This window comes from Schistocerca piceifrons, chromosome 2, assembly GCF_021461385.2.
Source record: "Schistocerca piceifrons isolate TAMUIC-IGC-003096 chromosome 2, iqSchPice1.1, whole genome shotgun sequence".
NCBI lineage: Eukaryota > Metazoa > Arthropoda > Insecta > Orthoptera > Acrididae > Schistocerca > Schistocerca piceifrons.
The window spans coordinates 1021536640-1021558440 of record NC_060139.1 but is presented as its reverse complement, the minus strand read 5'-3'; the positions used below and the strand labels follow the sequence as shown (position 1 = coordinate 1021558440).

Below are 21801 nucleotides of genomic sequence, written 5' to 3'. Positions count from 1 at the left end.
CTGTGACTTAGGTAGTAATCAAATAAACACATTTTATACGCTCTTCTATTACCTTTGGCTATTATTTCGTTATCCTCATCACCACTATTTCCTTCTTAATTATTGTGTTACGACGTCTCTATATCGATTTCGTCAGAAATGGTGTGGTAGTTCGGACGTTCTGGTTTTAATGTTTCTCTAGTCAGTTGCTGGTTGATGGCTGCAGACACAACATCGCTTTCACACTGTTCTACGGAACCCTGTTCATAGATATTGGCCACTGGTGGGATCGTGTATACGATTGATGTTCATCAACTCAGCACCAGACAATGTCTGAAGATGGTGTATTGAGTCAATGAAACTGGTTGCAATATAATGCAATACCATCAGAACGACGTCTGTAGGTATTTCATTTTATTGTTTAAGTGAACGGCCAAAGTCCCGCAGACCACCAATCACAAAGATGGGCGTCCAAAGAAAGACATTATTTTTATCCTCTAGGTAGCAACACTTAGCTCACTCTAAAACCCCAGCTTGCGGGATAAGTGGGTTAAGGATTTGTTCACTTATTTTGTCGGCGGAGTCAGTTACAACCAATGTCCACCCATGTAAGACCTGATATTCCGCTGTTTTTCCACTTTCTTTTTCTTTCAAAAAGTACTTGTCGATACCAAGTTAATATCAACACGTGTATACAGAGTTTAGAATGGTGTCTCTTATTTTTCACCATTTCCGTGATATTGTTGTTTGTAAGAAGGGGAGATTGGCAGGACATATTCTGAATCAAAAGATAACCAGTTTGGTACTGGAGGGAAGTATGTGTGCTTGTAGCAGGGGTAAAATCGTAGACGGAGACCGAGAGATAAATACAGTAAACTGATTCAGAAGGTTGTAAGTTGCAGCGGTTATTTTGAGATAAGGAGGCCTGCACAGGATACGGTAGCATGGAGAGTTGCATCAAACCAGTCTTGGGACTGAACACTACAACAACAAACAACAACTGAAATTGCTATAACTAAAAGGAGTGGGGACGGCACTGGTGATATGAGCTCAGAACATCGTTAATTGCTACATATTTTTTGTGATTTTCCAATCAACACAAGTAGAAAATTTCCATCGAGAACTTCAGTATATTCTGAGATCGTCCAGGCATCCTCTGTCTTCCTAAACGTGATTGCTTTCTACACAACGTGCGCACGACAAGAAATTATTTCCTTGTTTCAAGTTTTTGGTTTTACACATCGGATCCTGACTAGCATCCCACTCAGCAGTCTAGTGACCAGGGATAAGCTGAACTCGACGGTCGCCACCGATGCGACCCCCAAGATAGTTTTCAATTAAGTACCACTTTATACGTCGCGACAGTGCACGATGTAGAGCGACGTAAATACGAGTAGTTGGCTTCAGCATCCCAGCTAAAGAAATTTCAAGCATAGGTTCTGCAAACGTACCGGAAAACCAGTTTCTGCTGCCACAACAACAACAAAAAATCACTATACACAGCCCATTTAGCTTCAATTTCCCCTTTAGAACGGTCTATATTAAAGGCTCTTAGAGGATGTCATTGCCCTCACGCCACATCCAGCACCAACAATCCAAGAATCTGAGGTTAATAAGATTTTAGAGCGTTTTACGAATCTTCGAGAAAAATGTTCCAGATAGGAGCTACTGTCGAAGCGAAAAAAAATTAGTTCCTTAAATCTTTCCACGATGATATCATAATTATGTCTTCGTTAGTACTTACATGCAGTAGTGAAAAATTAAAATTGTAACAATATAACATAGCCGAAAAATTCTGAAATAGGTATCATTACCAAGTAGGAACAGTTTCAATATGTTTTTAAAAATCTCAGTCTCGTCCATAACATTATCTCCGCCACTTGGCGATATACACAAAGTATTATTTTCTTTTAACCGTGTCAACCGATTTCTGAGACACATATGCTTTCAAAGGACGATAACGAAATTATTTCCTTTCCGTGCAACTTGCAAAGCGTCCCAATCTCAATTACAATATGTGCTGGAAATTACATGTTAAGTTCGTCTTGAAAACAGTGACATTTGAAATACATGGTCAACAGTCAATATATTAACAAGTAAATTCTTACTTAAATTGCCTCCTCTACATATAGAGTTTCAACATTTTTGTATTATTCAGACAGCTGTAGAATGATGAGTCTCTATGGCCCTACATGGCTTGAAAAATATAGCGAATTCAAAATTTTGTGTGTAATGTGACAAAACGTTAGTATTGAAAGGCTGTGTTCGGTCCCCATGACTGTCCTGCCTTCTTTTATGTGACGTTCCAGTGCAGCCTTTCATTGGTTGTTTAGGTCCTGAACATATAAGAATTTCAGGTAACCAACAAACATAATCTGCGAATAAGAACGTAGGATTTCGTAGACGGAGTCGATTTCAATAAAATTCGATATATAACCATGACATGGTCAATCTGGGAGTGATCTGCAATGTAAGATAAGTGAAGGATACTTCACCAGCCAAGATCTCTGAAAATGGCATTTTATTGGCTGATCGGTTTCGACAGAGCTATGCCGTTATCGTTAAGTTCCAATGATGACAGCACAGCTCTGTCGAAACCGGCTATCCAATAAAATGCTTCTTTAGCGATATTTGCTTGTGAAAGTTTCTTCAGTTATCAATAAAATTCTTCTGAGTGTGTGACCTCGTCATTTATGACAAAATTACATATCGTTTGCTGGTTGTTGTACGCTGATGAAGGCTGCTTGCAATAGCAGGCAGAACTTCGGTAATTTTATCACAAATGACGCAATCACACACAGAAGAGTTTTACTGAAGTAGTGTGTGTATCCCCAAATTATGTGCATTGACGTAAAATCTTGCAAATTATTATTTACATTCCACTTCATCATGATCATTCCTCATTCATATAAAAGAGACCTAGGATGCTTTACAATGTTAATAGTGTCCCACGTAATGTGGACATGTCTCAAGTTTCATAACCTGGTCAAACTTTCTATTCAGTCAGTTCAATAGTAGTAAGACTCATGAAGGATAATTTAACTGAATGTAAAAGTGCACTTATGGTGTACCTGGCTTTTTTGTTGTGTGTTGTAGTTGGTAACTGGGTACACAATCCATGATGAAAATGACCACGACGAATCAAGATTATAATTTTCCACTGTTTCTCGTTTCCCCTATAGCAATTTAATCTCTGCGATTAGGTCTCGACATAACCACAAGATCAGATATCGTGACATATTCAAAAAACTAGCCAAATATTTGAGAGAATCAATATTATAACATCGAGCGATTCTCATTTTCTACCTTACACTGTCACAAGGTTAGTTACAAACTTCGATAACAAACTGCCAACTGCAGTATGCAACGGAAGTGCCAGGTCCACTGTATGTGCAATGTAGCCGAAAACATGACAAACGCAAGCATTACACCTGTTCATATCGTTCAAATGGCTCTAAGCACTATGCGACTTAACGTCTAAGGTCATCAGTCGGTATACCTTTCCAGCAATCAAACCAATGTAGCCCACCGTAGAGCAAGTGCTAATAGATATAAAATACCACCCTCAAGTGACACCAATGTTTGAAAACACGACGTAAAGCAAGTCAGCAGGTCGTAAAATAATAAAAAGTTCTACTAAACAATGTTGTTAGCGATTTTTCGTTACCATAGTGCCTACCTTTATTTCTTGTGTATACGTGGACCCAAGTAGCACAAAATTCTTTAAATACTCATGCATACTGTCAATGCATGTATGTTGACTTATAAATGAAATATTGTATGTAATGTTTACTGCAAAATTATATGCCGAGACAAATTGATTTACTAAGGCAAAAATGGAGGAGAGGAATTTGTCACAAGATCGATTCTCATATTGAATGGAATGAATAGTGGATACATTGAAAGGTGGTTTTCAAGGATACAAGAGCTAGCTGTTATTACAAATGATGCAGAAAAGTGGAACAAATGCTATCTGACGTCAAATAAATAATGTCTTTCCCACTGAGATTTGCGTAGAAATACGTTACAGTATGGGCATCAAAATGGAGGAAGATAATTTCGTTGTGTTGACATCTTCTTAATGAGTTTTGGTGAGGAGTATCAAATTACTAAGCAATGCTCTTGTGATGAACAGTACATTTAATTATTTTGCGCCCATTTTAAGATAACAGATGATCACGCTGTAACAATTATATAGCGGTCATTGCGGTCAAATGTGACTGGACAAGCAACTTCATTTGCTAGTCTGAATTTATTTATAACTTCCAGAGAAGTCATTTGGTTTAAGTTAATTCGGCGCCTAAGGGCATCAATAATAACTGTGTTACGTAACGCGGCACGAAGTCTTATCAGTAGTAACGAGGGAGGCTGAGATACAGAAGTAGCAGCAGTATAACCTGGTCAACACAAGCTAAGGGAGCGAAGGGTTTCAAGCATTGCTGCAACACAAGGTAACGATACCACATAGCTACGAATGATAACAAATGACAGTCTGTATCGTTACGGACCATACGGAATTACTTAACAACACCAGCCTACTGCTACGGTGGTTAAACGTAGTTATACTAAACTAATAAATTACGAGAAAATTAAGTACTCTCACAGATACGGTGAATCAAAGATCATATCTCAAATCAATATAAGGATAGCGAATGAAAAGTGTAAATAATAGACAATTTGTATTAACAGCTACTTAAACGCCATAATTCTGTATATGAATGTAACAAGAGATCAAATAAATTTGGTAACAGACCCCAAGAATTAATCATAAGTTTAACATCTTACTACTCTCATTAATATCTGTCATTGTAGGCTCCTTCGCCATAAAAGAACATTTAGTTATCAGTTCATTAGGAAAGTAATATTTGTTGACATTATCTACAGATACGTTAGTATACATTTTACGGTTAGATTCGACTAGACATTTTTCAGTGATGCAAAGCTTCATAAATCGGCTTTCTAACTTACGATATAGCACTCATTTTTTCTTCGTTAACCCTTCTACATTCTTCAGTCCAATCGGTTCCTGTTTTCTTCGCATTTCCTTTCTCCAGCTGCACTTCCAAGCAGCCAGTCTTTTGACTGTACGAATTTCTGTCTAAAATTTCGAAGAAATAACGTCGAGGAATTTATTTGGCCCGTTTATAGATTGTTTTTTTACTTGTTGAATCTGTCTGTGGGCTTATGTTGTTCAGTACATGTGGATTTTTGTGTGTGCTGTCGGTTTTGAACTGAACGCTGTCGCATATCATCCGAACAGTAGTAACATACTCATAAAACGTAAGGGTACGTCTAGTAAAGACACCAATAACGTTCCAAGACGTCCATCTCCTTTATTGAACACTATACATACGAAGACGTGTACGAGTTTTACACGACACTCACACACACACACACATATATATATATATATATATATATATATATATATATATATATATATATATATACCGGGTGATCAAAAAGGTAGTATCAATTTGAAAACTTAATAAACCACGGAATAATGTAGATAGAGAGGTGAAAATTGGTGCATATGCTTGGAATGACATGGGGTTTTATTAGAACCAAAAAAATACAAAAGTTCAAAAAACGTCCGACAGATGGCGCTTCATCTGATCAGAATAGCAATAATTAGCATAACAAAGTACGACAAAGTAAAAATGATGTTCTTTACAGGAAATGCTCAATATGTCCACCTCCATTCCTCAACAATATCTGTAGTCGAGGAATAACGTTGTGAACAGCACTGTAAAGCATGTCCGGAGTTACCGTGTGGCACTGGCGTCGGATGTCGTCTTTCAGAATCCCTAGAGATGTCGGTCGATCACGATACACTTGCGACGTCAGGTAACCCCAAAGACAATAATCGCACGGACTGAGGTCTGGGGACCTGGGAGGCCAAGCATGACGAAAGTGGCGGCTCAGCACACAATCATCACCAAACGACGCGCGCAAGAGATCTTTCACGCGTCTAGCAATACTTCGTTTTTTTTTTGTTCTAATAAAACGCCATATATATATATATATATATATATATATATATATATATATATATATATATATATATATATATATATATGTGTGTGTGTGTGTGTGTGTGGGTGGGTGTGTGGGTTTATTTACGGGGTGGAGAGGGGTGTTACAGAGGCAGAAAGGGATGGTTGGAAGTTTTGTCGATAGAATCGGCTAAATCTGTGCAAGTACGTGTTACATAACGGAGAATTATGTATCTAACAAAATCATTCTCCAAAAGCCGGACATGGAGCATTGGATGCTTTTCTAAGAGGTCTGCCACACGATATGACAAGACAACTATGGGTACGAAACCACAAAGCCTTTTGCCGTTAACTACAGTATAGCTACGGAAGTAGAGGAGATAGACGTCTCAGCAATAAAGACGTATTTTCCCTGCTCCTGTAAAATATTATAGATACGAACATTCGGTAAAGATCCAGAGGTAGTGTCGATAACTACAATTTGGTAAGCGTGGTGCGTTAGGGAACGGGACTATAGAAATAGAAGGCGGAATGGGCAGGGGCGAAACAGTCAACCGTTAATCACTAACGGGAATTTCAAGTAGGCCAGATGGTGTTCCCAGTAAATATTAAGGCTGCGAGAACGTGTGCAGAGTAGAAATGTTGCTTAGTGGGTGTTGCGAGTGGTAGGAAGCATAGATTTTTGTTGGAGAGAGTGTCAGTGGTAAATCATAACCTCTTAGATGAGAGGCCGTTGAACGCTCAAGGTTAAAAGTTATGTGGTGTAAACAGTAGTGTTTAGAGCCGCTGGGGTCAGCATGGCTGCGTATTCGGGGTAAGGTGGAAGGATTCCGAGTGAAAGAGGACGTTATGCTTCATATTGGTGAATGGTACTGTGCAGTCCTAGGGTTAGGTTTTCTGTTTAGTCGTCAGGATAAAACTGGTCTCCGGCGACGCACGGTGGATCTTGGGGTAACACTGTTCCAGCTAGGGGAAACTGTCGCCAGTGGTACGGTCGTCTGTCATGAACGATAAACCAATTACGCTGCAGGTGAAATCACTACGGTTCAGTACACTCTTGTTGAGTCGGCCATAGTGCCGCTTTGATCGTCGCTGGAGAGGCAACTTTGTACATAGGCTTTCGCCTGTACTGTCAGACTTACGGTTACGGATGGTTTGAAAATGGACATAATTGTCAGAAACTAGTCACCATCACGAAATAAAGAAACTGCTTAATGCGTCTTGTGAAGGACCTACAACTATTATAAAACAAGTTGCAGACCTATTCACGTGCAGCATGCTGCAAGATAGTAGTTACCACACTGTCGGGCCAGCAGAGAGATCAGAGTCGTACAGGGTGACAGTTTTTGAACTATATGAAAAAACGTAAAATAGTTACAAACTAAGGCGTCCACACACTTTATTCAACATGTAAATGTCACTACATACATTCGGATTTAGATTATGAGACATTCGATATGCCGGCCATCCTTGGCGATGACGTGGCGCAGACGAATAGCGAAATTCTGCATGACCCGCTGAAGTGTCGAAACATCGATGTCGTCGATGACCTCTTGAATGGCTGTTTCCAGCCCAGCAATGGTTTTGGTGTTATTGCTGTACACCTTGTCTTCAATATAGCCCCCAAAAAGGAGTCGCATGTGCTCAGATCCGAATAACACAGCGGCCAGTCGAAGCCTATGCCAGTGGCCTCTGGGTACCCAGAGCCAGAATGCGGTGCCCAAAGTGCTCCTCCAGGCCATCAAACACTGTCCTGCTTCGATAGCGTCAAGCTCTGTTTGGCATGAACCACGTCTTTTCGATATCAGGGTGACTTTAGACAATGAGTATGAAATCATCTTCCAAAATCTTCACGTACCGTTCGATGGTCACCATACCATCAAGGAATATCGCACCGATTACTCGGTGACTCGACACTGTACACCAATCAGTGAACCGTTTGTAACAACAACTGTACATATAATAATTTTTTCTTCTGATTTTCGATAAATTAGTGTAAGCAATGTTTTGATTTCATTTCTTTTTCTTTTCGCGTCATTATGTTAAAGAAACTGTAAGCAACTTTGGAGGTGAATATTAATATTTATGTCAAATTTCAAGCAATGCTGTAACAGAATTGAAGTGTAACTTATGTTGAATCTATTGTAACAAGTTTAAAAATTGTAATTGTGCGCCTGGTCCATACGTAGGCAATGTATTAGGATATGTGGAATGTAAAACCTTTGGTGAATACCCTGTCTGGAGGGGAGCGGTAAAAGGTGAATGGCAAGCGAGCGCGGGAAAATGCACACGAGCGCGGCACGGCATAACGGGCTCAGTAATACAGTCGAAGTTGGGCATCGGTCTGAGGAACACGTTCCGGGTCGAGGAGGCTATCCTGGAAAAAGTGGTTTCATTGAGCCTCGGATGTGCCGTTTCCGACGACAATACAGTATGGCTATATTTTATAGGCACTGAATTGAAAAGGATTGCGACGCTAAGAAGAAGCAAAGTGCCGATACAGCAAGAGCCATAGCTGTGATTGTATGTGTGCTGTGCGCCTCGCCATCTCGCCGCCCGCTAACCGCCGCATCGACACGAATAGGTTGAATCTTTAGAATTGTATTCGTGTGGACCAGTGTTAATTTTGTTCCTGACTGTTCAATAACAACTTAACTTTTACCAGAATTGTCCTATCAATTAATTATCCTTATCACTAACCTAGACAGGGTCCTTTCCACATGTTGTGCAATCCGAGTGCCCCGAAATGAAGATTTAAAGTTTATGTTAATAAGAATTTCCTGCAGACCTTTTTATGCTAGAATGAATTTTAAGGAGCTTTATTGTTAATGAAAATATAAACAAAGAACAAAGGTCTGACAAAGTTGGAAGTTAATTTTGGAACTGGTTCAGTAATGAAGCTTAATTAATTTGAGACAAAAATAATGGTAGTTAAATGAGGAAGTAATAAGACAAAAAGAGTAGTAACTCATATTTTGTAAATCTTGAGTGATTAATGTTTCCAATAGTTAATAGTTGCAACACAGTGATCATAACAGTTTCAGGGTTCCCCCCAACCCCCCCCCCCCCCCTCCTCCACTCCTTTCTTTTCTATTCATTTAAATTCTGGAGTGTACTGAACTGATTTGACCTGCAAAGTTAAAGTCAACATAAAACCTAAATTTATCAGTGTTTTACCCTTATTAAAATAGACATTGTTTGTGTGTTTCAAAAGTGCTATTTCTAGGGTAACCTATGCCCGATTTCAGTCAGATCAATAGACAGAACGCAGTTTGTAGTAATCATTGTAGTGTAATGTTGTGTATTTATAGCTTGTCCGAATTAGTACAGAAAATGAAAGTATTAGTTCAGTAGATTTTTCTGGTTCTAAAATTTAACATATAATGCAGTATTACTACGTGTTGTCATGCTTATACGTACATCCACTTGTACAAGGAAAAACTCACTTAATGCCTAATTAGGCTGGCGACCGTATTATTAACAATTGGTAACATCTGCAGGGTATGTTTCTTGTCCGTCCTAACGTGAAGTTGCACTTTATACTTGCTTGACGTATCATTGTGTTACTGACTGGGTATAAGTCCGATTTTGCTTCCATTCAGGTACACGCGGTCGACATATGTACTAAAATCCTTTCTTAAAAGGTGAAGCCCGTCAACTTATCATAGTACAGGTTTTAAAGAGTTAACGTACACCCGAGCGTAGACGTTACACGTTGAGCGACGAACCCATCCAAATGAAAGCGGTCTTCGTCGCTAAATCATGCTTGCATTCGCATACTAATTCCTATCATTCCCCGGGGCCAATCTTGTAGTATGAACGTCCTACACAAACCGTTCAGAAGTTATGACGATTTTATTTTATATAGTTCAATAATTGTCATCCTGTAATATCATCGACCCATCAGGAAGGAAGAACCACTGTAGCATTAGAAACCCGACTGCTTCACGTCCGAATTTAGGCTCTGCTGGAGCTCACGTGACGGGAACCGATGCCTTATCAATACAAGTACGCACGAGGTTCATGTTAATGTCACCGCCCCCCCCCCCCCCCCCCACACACAATTTTGGGCCAGTTGAGTGCAGTCCAGCACCCGCAAGTTTCGAAGGAGGGCTGTGGCGATCTTCGAGTCGACATGAATCTACCAGCTGCTACCATGACACTTGGTATTCTCTAGCTGCACGGCTACAGTTGGCTATGAGTCTGCTGCTGTGGACTTAGCACCTTCCAGCCAGTAGGCCACTTCCGAGCTTACTTCCAATCGCTGCCAGTGTCGTATCCTGGAGGGCTAATGTCTGAGATCGGGACGTGGCAGTTCCTCAGTCACCTTGGCTTGTCGGGCATAATGTTGACGTCCGCTTCCACTTGCAGGCACTGCTCCTGGAAGCTGTCTTCCCTTGCGGGTTTCACCGCGGGAATCCGCGCCTCTGCCTCGAGCTGTGAAGCTGCGACCAGTCGGGGAACACGAGGCCTAGGCCGCCGTGCGCACCAAATGTCAGTGACCTCGCTGTATCGCGGACATCATAGTTTCTCTGGGCAAGCGACACTGTGAGCTGTGAGGAACTGTAGGCAACTTGCTTGCCTCAGTGCTTCCGCTCTAGGGAGGTGGTTAATGCTGACGCAACTGGTTATCCGGTTATGTGGGTTTTTTCAAAACCAGTTTAAACTGACCCTTGAAATCGCTCAAAATGACGGCTTCTGAAATAACCGATTATCGGTTTTTCCTTCCTATTATTTCTTGTAATAAACGTAGAAATCGAACGGAGATTGAAGAACTTCGACTCTCTTAGTTTCAACACACACAGACTCAAAATATTAAATTAAATTGACAGGTAAAACAAAATCTAGTCTGGCCACAGTTCGCGTCTTTTCTCGAAAAGTGGCAAGTCATTGAATACCGCAAATAATCAGCAGTATTCTCCTACTGATTCAAATTTTTTAAAACTCTGTTCAAAGATATTTTTGTAACCGGTAATCATACCACTATCTTCAGCGTTACGAACAGTCAGTGCTAAAGGGTGAAAACTGAGGTTGAAGAACACTGCTTTCCGTCTTAATTTGTCCATTTATAAGGGCTACAAGCTGATAAAGGCAGTAGGTCACCTGATTTCTATTTTTGTCGTAAACTATTAATGGGTACTTAAATTTTAAGTTTTCTACTCATAAGATGTCACAAGTTCGTTGTGGTTCCGTCCGTTTGTTATCTGTTAAACGAAATGGAAAATTGTACTTCATTGATACCGTAATTCACAAAGTACTTCGAGACTAGGGATGATACTATCATTCCGTAATACAACTGATACCTGACAATGACAGCTACAAACTAGCCTGTAGTCCAGATGGGACAAGTCTTACACATTGCATGTACACACGTACTATCTAACACGCCACCACACAGGGATCAGGTGTATAATTATCCCAGCAATGCCGTACCAGTTCTTAAACCATGTGTTTGTTGTGTTTCTGCCTGCATTGCTAATAAAACATCACTGACCACTTTCCCAATGTTCTGTAGAAATTCAATATTTCAAAGCCAAAGAAATTTTACAAATAAAAATTACTCGTTTTTGAAAAAGGTTTATATGAAAATGAAATATGTTATTATTGGTACTACGACTAAATGACATTTCGGTTTTTTTTGCTCTGTTATTAGTATAAATAAAAAAATTGATATAGCGTAGAGCAAACAAATCCGGAAAAATAGCGATTATTCGGAACTAAAACACCGGTATGCGTTTAAATCGGTCGGTTTATCCCCAATCTTACCCCGCATACGCAATCTACCGCAAACGCCCTTGCGGAGTTGCTACAGCCGAGTGTCGCTAAGACTATTTTAGTTTATCACTTTTTCAAATCCTGGATGATACTGTCGATACCGAGATGTCGTTTTATTAATGAGAAGCTCCTCCAATTGCTTTTTTTTAGAACATTATGGAGTTCATGCGACCGGGTTCGGTCCTTATATTAGTCCATAATCAAGTGTATATGTAACTGCCAAATATTAATTCACAATATTTTAGTTTTTGTAAAAGGAGACGAAAGACCATGTTTATATGTGTGAGTAAAGTAAAAATACAGAAATAGTGTACAACTTGCGTTACACTGTAGAGAAGCAACGTCAAATGCTAAAAACAGTTTAGTAGATTTAAAAATGTTTTGCACCTAATGACGTCCTTACAAAACGGGTGTACCGTAAGTATAGAATTATAGATAAATTCAATGAATGTCACGGGGCAAGAGAAAAACTGTTATCTTGATATTTTATTGATATTTGTTACGTTGAACTGACAGTGTAAGGCATTTCGGACGTTCCGAATAACGAGAAAAATTTTGTTATGAAATTTTTGTTACGAATGGTCATTCTGTAAGAGAGTACAATGCACGACCCGTTTTGTTGCTGAGAAGCATCGTATTGATTTCGAGTATATGGTATTCTCAACTTCCCGCAATAACTGCAGTACTTCGAAAAACGAAGTCCGACCGAGAGATATTGAGGACTGTGAAGAAATCACAAGGTGACCAATTTAATAACAGATTCCGAGCAAATTTTACATCGCTATTCAATATCATGATAACCAGCCAACGGGACGTCGCAATCTCTTCATGTATAGGTTATGACAACATTTTAAATTTTTTAAATTCGGTCAATAATTAACTTAGAGAGAGTATTGAAAAGTAATTTCGGTCTGTCTTGGAAGCGGTTACATAGGCAACTTGCAATTGGAATTATGCTCTTCACTGTTGCGAAGATATTTTCACGTAAACGAGGGTGACTGCATTAATACACCGAATACATTACAGTTACATTATCACTCTCTAACACACCGCCAAAATGTTCAGAATATATCCCAGAACAATCTCTGCAACTTTGTTGGTAGTGTTTTGGTTCATCCTGTCGATTTTTTGATGCCTACAACCAACTTAGGAATTTATCTTGTTAACAAAAAACTGGCTCTGAGCACTATGGGACTTTACTACTGTGGTCATCAGGCCCCTAGAACTTAGAACTACTTAAACCTAACTAACCTAAGGACATCACACACATCCATGCTCGAGGCAGGATTCGAACCTGCGACCGTAGCGGTCGCGCGGTTCCAGACTGTAGCGCCTAGAACCGCTCGTCCACTCAGGCCGGCTATCTTGTTAACAATCAGGGAGAGATTTACTATTGAAATTTCGGGACACCACTTTTCACGAGGAGTCGGCCGAACATTACTTCCCCCATATACCTCTCGAGTATTTCTAGGAGGAGACAATTCGAGAAATTAGAGCCATTACAGAGGCTTACCGACAATCATTCTACCCACGCGCTAGTTGCGAGTGGAACAGGGTTGGAGGGATCAGATAGAGGTACCGAAAGTACCCTCCGCCACACACCATTAGGTGGCTTGCGGAGTATGATGTAGGTGCAGATGAGAACAACATCTTGTTTGAAATTTTTCAGAAAATCTTTTCTGCATACAAAGAAAACACATAAAATTGTGCAATGCTAACAGATTCTCTCTCCTTCGTTATAATAACCATCCATAGTTGTACAGTATTTTCCAGGAAGAGATCCAGTCGCTGCAGTGACAGTCATAAACGAAATGGTAATATTACAACACGACGGCCGACTTTGAATGACAAAAGTGTGCCTTAAAATCCTCTCCGATCCACCATTTAGATACGGGTGATCATGTCGGATTTGCTTTTGAGTAAGATAACCGTTAGTGAAACAAAGAAATTCTCAATGTTTTGTGTGAAGTTTTTGAATCGGTAAAAAACACATGTTACCAAAACTCGTCGCCCTGTATAAGTATACTTGTGTATATGTATATATATACATGTGTGAAAACATTTCAACTAAACAACATCACAACAGTGGTAGAATGGAAAATGATACCGAACAAGTTCTATATGGAGTGTAAGGTGTACTTTTGAAGTCTGTGAATGTTTCGCTGTTACAAAATGTGTGCTGAGATGGTCCCGCGCATTAAGCACATTTTCCCATACGGCTGGCAAGTACAAGATTCCATAACATGTACTGCGCTTGAATTGCAACCACATCATATTACTTATGTACTTTTCCAAAATCAGGTAGACGAATAGAAACAGGGGAAATATTCTCTATTCATAGTTACAAACTTATTTTACATTCGCCGTAATGAAACTATAATTTAATTGCCATTTCTCTCTTAGAAACTACTTCCTTTTAGAGGACACACATCAGAATTATTACCGGATTCAAATAATAGTAAAAATATATTCAGTCCTGTAAACTCTAATCTATTTCTCAGGCAGCAAACAAAGTTCTTTCCTGGTTTCCCTCCCAAGAATATCGGTCTTCTTATTATGCACTTAAAACTATTACCTATGTGTAGATGAGTGTACGAGTGTTACACCACGAAGAGTACATATGAAGTATTGATTGTCTGAACAAAGTTACGCATCAAACAGCTAATTTGAGAAAAAACAATATTAAGGTAGCCTTTTTTCAAGAATGTTACTAACATGATTCTGCAGGGTACGTTTAAATAGTCTTACCTGGTGAGAGTACCGATTGTTTTTATGACGAGGGACCTTGAAAATATTTAGCGGATTGTAACTTCTAAGCACTAGATCCGTTATATATTTTCAGGTGGTGCCCCACAGCACTTATATATTTGAAAAATGTGATGCTGAGCTGCTGGTAAAATACATTATTTACACGACTACTGTCAGTCGTGTGATCATCATCAGGTTCATAAAAGTATTCTTAGCATGATGTTAGGAGAAATATAAAGTCATTACCGTCAGATAATAAAACCATGTTATCATATCGTAATATAAATTACGTCGCCAATCTATAAAAACTATGCTAGTGAGTGTATTCATTCCAGTGAAAACTGTAATCAGCTTTAACGCTGTGAACAGTTTTATACCACCCAGGCGACTGAACAGCTGATCACTGTTTTTTACTCAAGATTCGGATCTGTTATACGTTGGTAAGCTGAGGTGCACTTTACAAATTTAGGTGCTGAGTAGAGTAAAACAACAGTTATAAATTCGTGATTCATATGTAAACCCAAAATAGATGCAAATAGTCCTCCTACTATATGTGACCCGCTAATCTCGTATTTTGTAGCTTGTTATCCATCACGATGATGAACTTGGAAGAAGTATATATGACCGACAGTAACATGAAACAAATCTTCTCCAAATGGTCACATTTAAACCATAGATTTAGGACGTATGTAATTTTGAGAAAGATACTTGTTGAGAGGTCAGCGAGCGACAGTCATATTGACCCGGTTTCAGTTCTCGGTACTGCCAGGGATTTTTGCTTGCTGGGAAGAGTGGAATACGAAGCACTCAGCCTCGTGGGGCCAACTGAGGAGCCACCTGAACAACAAGTGGCGGTTCCAAAGCCTGCGAAACTGACAACGGCAAGCAGAGCAGTTTACTGACCGCATGCTTCTCAATTGCGCATCCGGACGACTACTTATGGCACAGGATGACACGGCGGTCGCTCGCCATCGTCAGGTTCTCTTGCCCTCACCGCGGCGTTACTCTCCCGTTCTACACTCGTACAGACAAGTGTCGCAAGAGCTCAAGGATACTCTATACTAAACGACGTGGAATGTTGGTTCATCCGCGCAACGTACAACGAGACCGCACGGCAATAGGATTTTTTAAATTTCAAAACTCAAATATCAGTCTTCCGAGCGGTTCGGTAGAATTCAGAAAATTCTCGAGAAAATAGGGTTGAAATTTTCGACGTGTCTTTCCTTCAGTTGTCAACGGGCCTCACCACTCCGTGGTAGTGTGCTCGCCTGCACCGTTTGTGGCCGAGCTTCGATTCGTGCCGAGTGCAAATTTGTAAACAAATGTGCGTGTTCTACGAACCTTTCCGAGAAGAGCAAAGTACCTAAGTACGAAAAAAATAATTTTAATGTTTTCTTATTCATACAACCTCTATTAAACAAACGCTTACATAAAAGAACGGTAATTAAGAATTCATATTTTGTGTGTGATATGTGAATAGAAATAGGAAGACGTCCATTTTTGATGAAAATGACAAATATATATGTGTTGATTGTCATATATTTGATGAACTGTATATTCACGTTACGTAGGTAATAGAACTGAACGGAAAGTACGAAAAAAATAATGAACGAAATGAGGCTCGAACCAGACACGGCACCTCAAGGGCTTCCGATTTCTTTTTCGTCTTTACAAAAGGGCTACCTATTTCTTTTTCATCTTTACACATTTTACACTTCACGGAAATGCTAGTAGAATATGCACCATTGTTAAAAAAAACTTACATCAGTTAGGACTCGAACCTGAATCGCCCACGTTGCAGGCAAGCTTTCTGACAAACAGCCACTTCGCCCTTCAACGAAATGGGCCGTGATGTACTGCAGTAAAGATAGTCGGAAAATTTCGAAATCGATTTTCTTGAGAATTTTTGAGAGTTTCGTCGAAATGCTTCGCCGGATTGATATCTGCGTTCTGAACTTTACGTACCATAAAGATAAAAAATTGTAAAAAAAAAAGAAAAGATTGCCTTGATATCTATATATGTACAACCTGACTTGTTTTTTTCCGTATAGTGCCCTCGCAACAAGCGATCTTTTTAACATTTGAAATTGATGGTTGCCGACACTGAACCAAATATATCTTAAATCATTTGTTTGATTATTTCTGTTTGGAGAACATTTCTATTAGATTATCTCTTTATTTATATAGCAAAAATTTACAACTTTAAAGGGAAGTTTGTAACCCCGAACGCTCAGAACCGCACAACAATGTGCTCAAAGCATAAAACATTCACCCCAAAAATACACCGATGTGAATCACACGCGTACAAATCTGAGCGTCTTACCGCGAGAGACATCTGAATGATATCCTTCTCCTGCTCAAAGAGAGTAACTCTTATAACATGAAGAAAAGATATGGCATTACAACAGGACAAAAGAAACACATATTTCAATGTCGTGGCTTATTGCTCTACTTCTCTCTGCTTAAAATAATGACGTTATCTGAACAACAAATTATTTCTACGGACCTGATAGCGTCGCACATCTATTCAGTATTCAAAATGCAGGTGTGGAAGTTCAGTGAAGTGGTTACAGCGAAGTGGAACAGAACAATATTAACATCTTGCTAAAGCCACAATTTTCTCTTTCAACTTCTACATTCAAGCAGTCCAGTATTAAGCGTCACACTAATCACATTTCGAAACTATGGTATTCGATTTCTTGAATGCAAAAGTGATAATGATTGAGAATAAGGGGCTTTAGTCAGCTGTGCTTACTGGTCTGTTCCACTATCAGATCAGTAGAATAGTTAGCGTAATTACTTAAGGCAGAGTGAAGTATAGCAACAACTCACGACACTGAAATATCTGTGTATTTTTGGTCCTTTTATATCCATTTTTCTTTTATTCTTGTTACTAAAGTTTATGTCTAAGTCCTTGAACGCCTGAACATTCCGATGTGTACGAAGACGCGTAGTTCTGCACGCGAATGGCTCACACCACAGTTTTTGAAGTGAATATAATTCTGAGAATTTGTGCTCACGTGTTTCTCTTGTAAACTGAGAATCTTCACGGAAATTAGATCAGTATCTCCAACACATTCACTTTCAGTAATGTCTATGAAAACAGAGAATTTTATGTCGTATGTTGCACCAGAGACCAACTGCGCGCCTTTGAGCTGCGATAACTACAAGTATCGGTAATTTTGTTAGAAAGAATGAACATTGGTATGAAGTTTTTACATCATTTTTCCATCCACCTGGAATTTTTATCGCTCGTTGTGACTTGGATGTACAAGAACGTTACGCAGGAGTAGGGACTTTACTACAAATTAGCTCGAAGACTCATTGTGGGATGCAGCACAACCTCCAACATCACGGAATATTTGTTTCCGCTGAAAGGAAAATTTGAAGGATGAAGACCAATCTGTTGGAAAAGTGGTAATATTTGCAGATTCGTACTCTACTGTCAGAAAAGACTTCGCTCGAATGTGCTGAATGATGTGAAATAAACGTAACTTCGGAGTGTCGCATTGTAAATGTTGAGAAGTTTTAAGGTAAGGAACGCAGTGACAGAAACTCTAGACAAGCGCTGTCAGCCAATAGCGTCATCTTCAGTCTAAAAATTAACTCGCCGAACAACTGCCAGTGTGCGCTGAAATAAAATTTTGTCGATGGCTGATTAAGATGTGCCTGCTACTTTCTGTCGCTGCGCAGAGAGCGTTAGTACTGTAAGGGGCTGTGAAACCAAAAATAGACAGCTGGAAAAATGTAAGTAAATTGTTTATTATTCCAGCAGTAGTCTCTATGATTGTTAACACATTTATCCCACTGTGAGAAAACACCGTCAATGTTTCCATGGAAATCTACGGAACCATGATTGCACCCAGGAGTGCATATCCTCGGCTGAAGCAAATCGACGGCTACGAAGGTCTTTCTCCAAGGGTCTAAAAATATGGAAATTGCATGGGGAGAGATAGGGGCCGTATCGAGGACGTGTAAGGGCTTCGCAGTGAACCCTCTGCAGCGTACTCGAAACAACCACGATTACATGTCGGCGGGCATTTACTTGGCACTCCTCGGTACAATCATGGTTTCGTAGGCAACCACGAACATTTTTTCATGAAAATATTGACTGTCTTGTCTCATAGTCGGATAAATGCGTTAAGAGTTAGGCCATTATTTGTGAAATAACAGGCAGTTAAGTACTTCATTAAGATCCTTTAAATCACGAACATCTAAAGCAGACGTAGAAACAAGGTCTAGAGTTTAACTCGAGTTTTAGAGTCACGTTTATGGTGATTACAATGGGGCACACGTGGCCTGGTGAGAAGATATTTAATATTAATTTCACCGTTTATTGGAAATGTTCGGTAACAACGTTGTGAACATTTGCACTGTGCGCCTTTCTGAAGAGTAACTACTGTGATGTAACTCCTGCTTGTAAACAGTGAATTACCTGTATGATGTAGCTCCTGATTAAAAGTAATAAATTATCTAAACACTGGCAAGAACTACATGCATCTACATCGTTTAACTGACTGTGAAACTTACACAGAATCTCACGGCGGATTTAGACGTATGTTCTGCGCAATAAATAACTAACTCTGCAACTGGTCACATTGCTTTTGGTGGCTAATTTCGAAGCTTTTCTGTTCTATTGAAAATAACGATAAGTATTTATACTGCAACCTCTTATATACAAGTTCTCTTCCGAATTAAGCATCACGTATAACGTGCGTAAAGCACATTTAATTTCTTAAGATAGTATTCTTCGTCAAGTTATCAAAAATCAAACAGTCGTAGCCTGCAGAAATAGTAGAGCCTTGTGAGAGCGCTTTTACTCAAAAATCAAAGAGTCCTGTTGGGTTTGCGTAACTTAAATGGCACCATACATGCACTTTGATCGTGTCACAGAACAATCATATGATTAGTCCGAACTCCAAAAATGTGACCTTTGCCGATTTATGTATTCCATGGAAAACCGTGTTGATGGAGACGGTCATTAGTATTATAATTGTATGCAGCGCTGCATTTGATAATTCCTCTCGTTCGGGCAGTACTTCTCCTTCATTTATGGGTGTAGTGGAATCATGCATAGGTGCAAACGCAACCCTTTAATTATTATATTGTCGATGTTCGTTTTTTGAATACGAATTGGAGTGAAGTTAGGATGCGTGCGTGTCGAATCTAGTTTCCACTTACTTCAGGTTACCATTTCCGATCCAAACATTTTCTGTAAACGTGTGACAACATGGAATTTTCATATCGGTCGTTTGCGCTTCGTACTGTGCTTTTGTCAAAACTTCCTGGGTCCTGAATAATGGACATAAATTCGGCAAATCATAAGTCAGCTTGGGCCTTTTTATTCTTCTTTCAATTGGACGGTCGCCATGATGATATCCCAGTAGCCAAATTTCGGTCGCTGTGCCTCAAGGGTAACCATTAGTGCCAACACAGATTACATAATGTCCCTTGACCATAATGAAACACCAAAGTCCATCTACTGAATAATATGTCAATTATATAAACAATAGAAATTTTCGGGAACATGGTAAAGTTCTTTTTTGTTACTTGGTCTTTATAGGAATGAGACAGTGTACCCTATAGAATCTTGAGGAATCGGACCATTCGATCTAAAATACGAAGCACACATTTTTAATTAAACGTAACTGTGGAATATTTACAGTTAAACTATCTTCAGCTTTGAGGTAGAGTGGGCGTGAGTTTCAGGGTATGTGAACTAACAAAAGTTTGCTTCTTATTAAAGCAAACGTTCTTTTCATGCACGGAATTCTGACCATTTCTGTGTGTGTCACTTCCACAACACACAACAAGGAACCGTATCAACACTGCCGCTCATAAGACTTACGTTATTTGCTCTTTCTATCTATGACAGATGCTACATTCACTTACCTGAGTGGTCTGCACTCTAGTGAAAGCTGACGCAGTGTAGTCCCCAGGATTTCCCTATTGGATTGGTAGGACGAGACACACTGATGGAAAAAATTTAAGGCAAGAGGACGCAGCGTTTTGTCCAGCAACCACAATGTTCCGAGAACAGTGAAGTGACACTGATGAACGGTAAACGTTCAACTGTTTGCTGTGTAGTTAAATCTCATGGAAAGGAGCACACGGTAATCGATAATAAACACCTCGCACAATACTTGTCGTCCCAAGGAGAGTGAAAAAGAATACTGTAGCGTACTGCGAGCGAAATTATTATTTTTTTTAGAGATGATATAAAAATTACGGAGTAAAGAGGCAGCTGTAGCAAAGTCAAAATGCATGCCCGGCACTGCGCTTCGAATGCATTAATGACACAATCCTTGTTCGGTTATGACCTTATTACCGAAACATCTTTGGCTTCAACCCCAGCACTCCAGAAAGGAAAAAAAAAGCAGGACCGTCCTAGGCTAGGCCTTGGTGAGTTATCTCCGTGTAGCGTTGGCACGTGTGTGCTTGAGCGGCGCCGGAGGGGCGAAGGCGGCGGCCTTATAAAAGTGGCGCTCGCTGCCTGGTCGGCCGGAACACCCGGCCACTCTACCAGCGTGCGACATGAGGCCCTCACTGACGCTGGTCGCGCTCTGCGCCCTTGCCGCCGTCGCCTCGGCGACCATCAACCCGGAGCCGCACGTCATCGGTGAGTACACGTAGCTTCACAACACTCGGATCTGCTTTCTGACGAAACCGCATGTTTCTTACTTTCCGAGTCAGATGTCTCTAGACTTTCATCTGCACTTCACGAGTTAATATACGATGTTTAGGGGACTTTCCAATGTGTGCTACTGAGAGCGGTATATGCACTCCACTACTTAACCTAAGTACTGTCAAGTGGGGGTGTGCCCCAGGGAGCAGTGTTGGGGCCGCTCCTGTTCCTTATTTATATAAATGATATGCCCTCTAGCATTACGGGTAACTCCAAAATATTTCTGTTTGCTGATGACAGTAGCTTGGTTGTAAAGGATGTTGTGTGCAACATTGGCTCGGTTTCAAATAGTGCAGTACATGACCTCAGTTCCTGGCTTGTAGAAAATAAACTAACGTTAAATAACAGTAAGACTCAGTTTTTACAGTTTCTAACACAATTCAACAAATCCTGACGTTTTAATTTCACAGAACGGGCATATGATCAGTGTAACTGACCAGTTTAAATTTCTAGGTGTTCAGATAGACAGTAAGCTGTCTTGGAAAGCCCACGTTCAGGATCTTGTTCAAAGACGTAATACTGCCATTTTTACTATTCGAACGGTATCAAAAGTGAGCGATAATTCGACACGAAAATTCGCTTATTTTTATTCGCTTATGTCGTATGATATTATATTTT

At 39.9% G+C, this 21801-nt stretch overlaps 1 protein-coding gene across 1 annotated transcript in view; it reads left to right on the top strand.

The window, feature by feature from the left end:
• The window catches only part of LOC124776084, a 55018-nt gene that overhangs the window by 12073 nt on the left and 21144 nt on the right, over positions 1-21801 (top strand). Inside the window, exon 10 of the mRNA XM_047250926.1 lies at positions 20979-21117. Within this exon, the coding sequence (XP_047106882.1) occupies positions 20979-21117 (139 nt within the window). The remainder of the gene's footprint in view (positions 1-20978; positions 21118-21801) is intronic.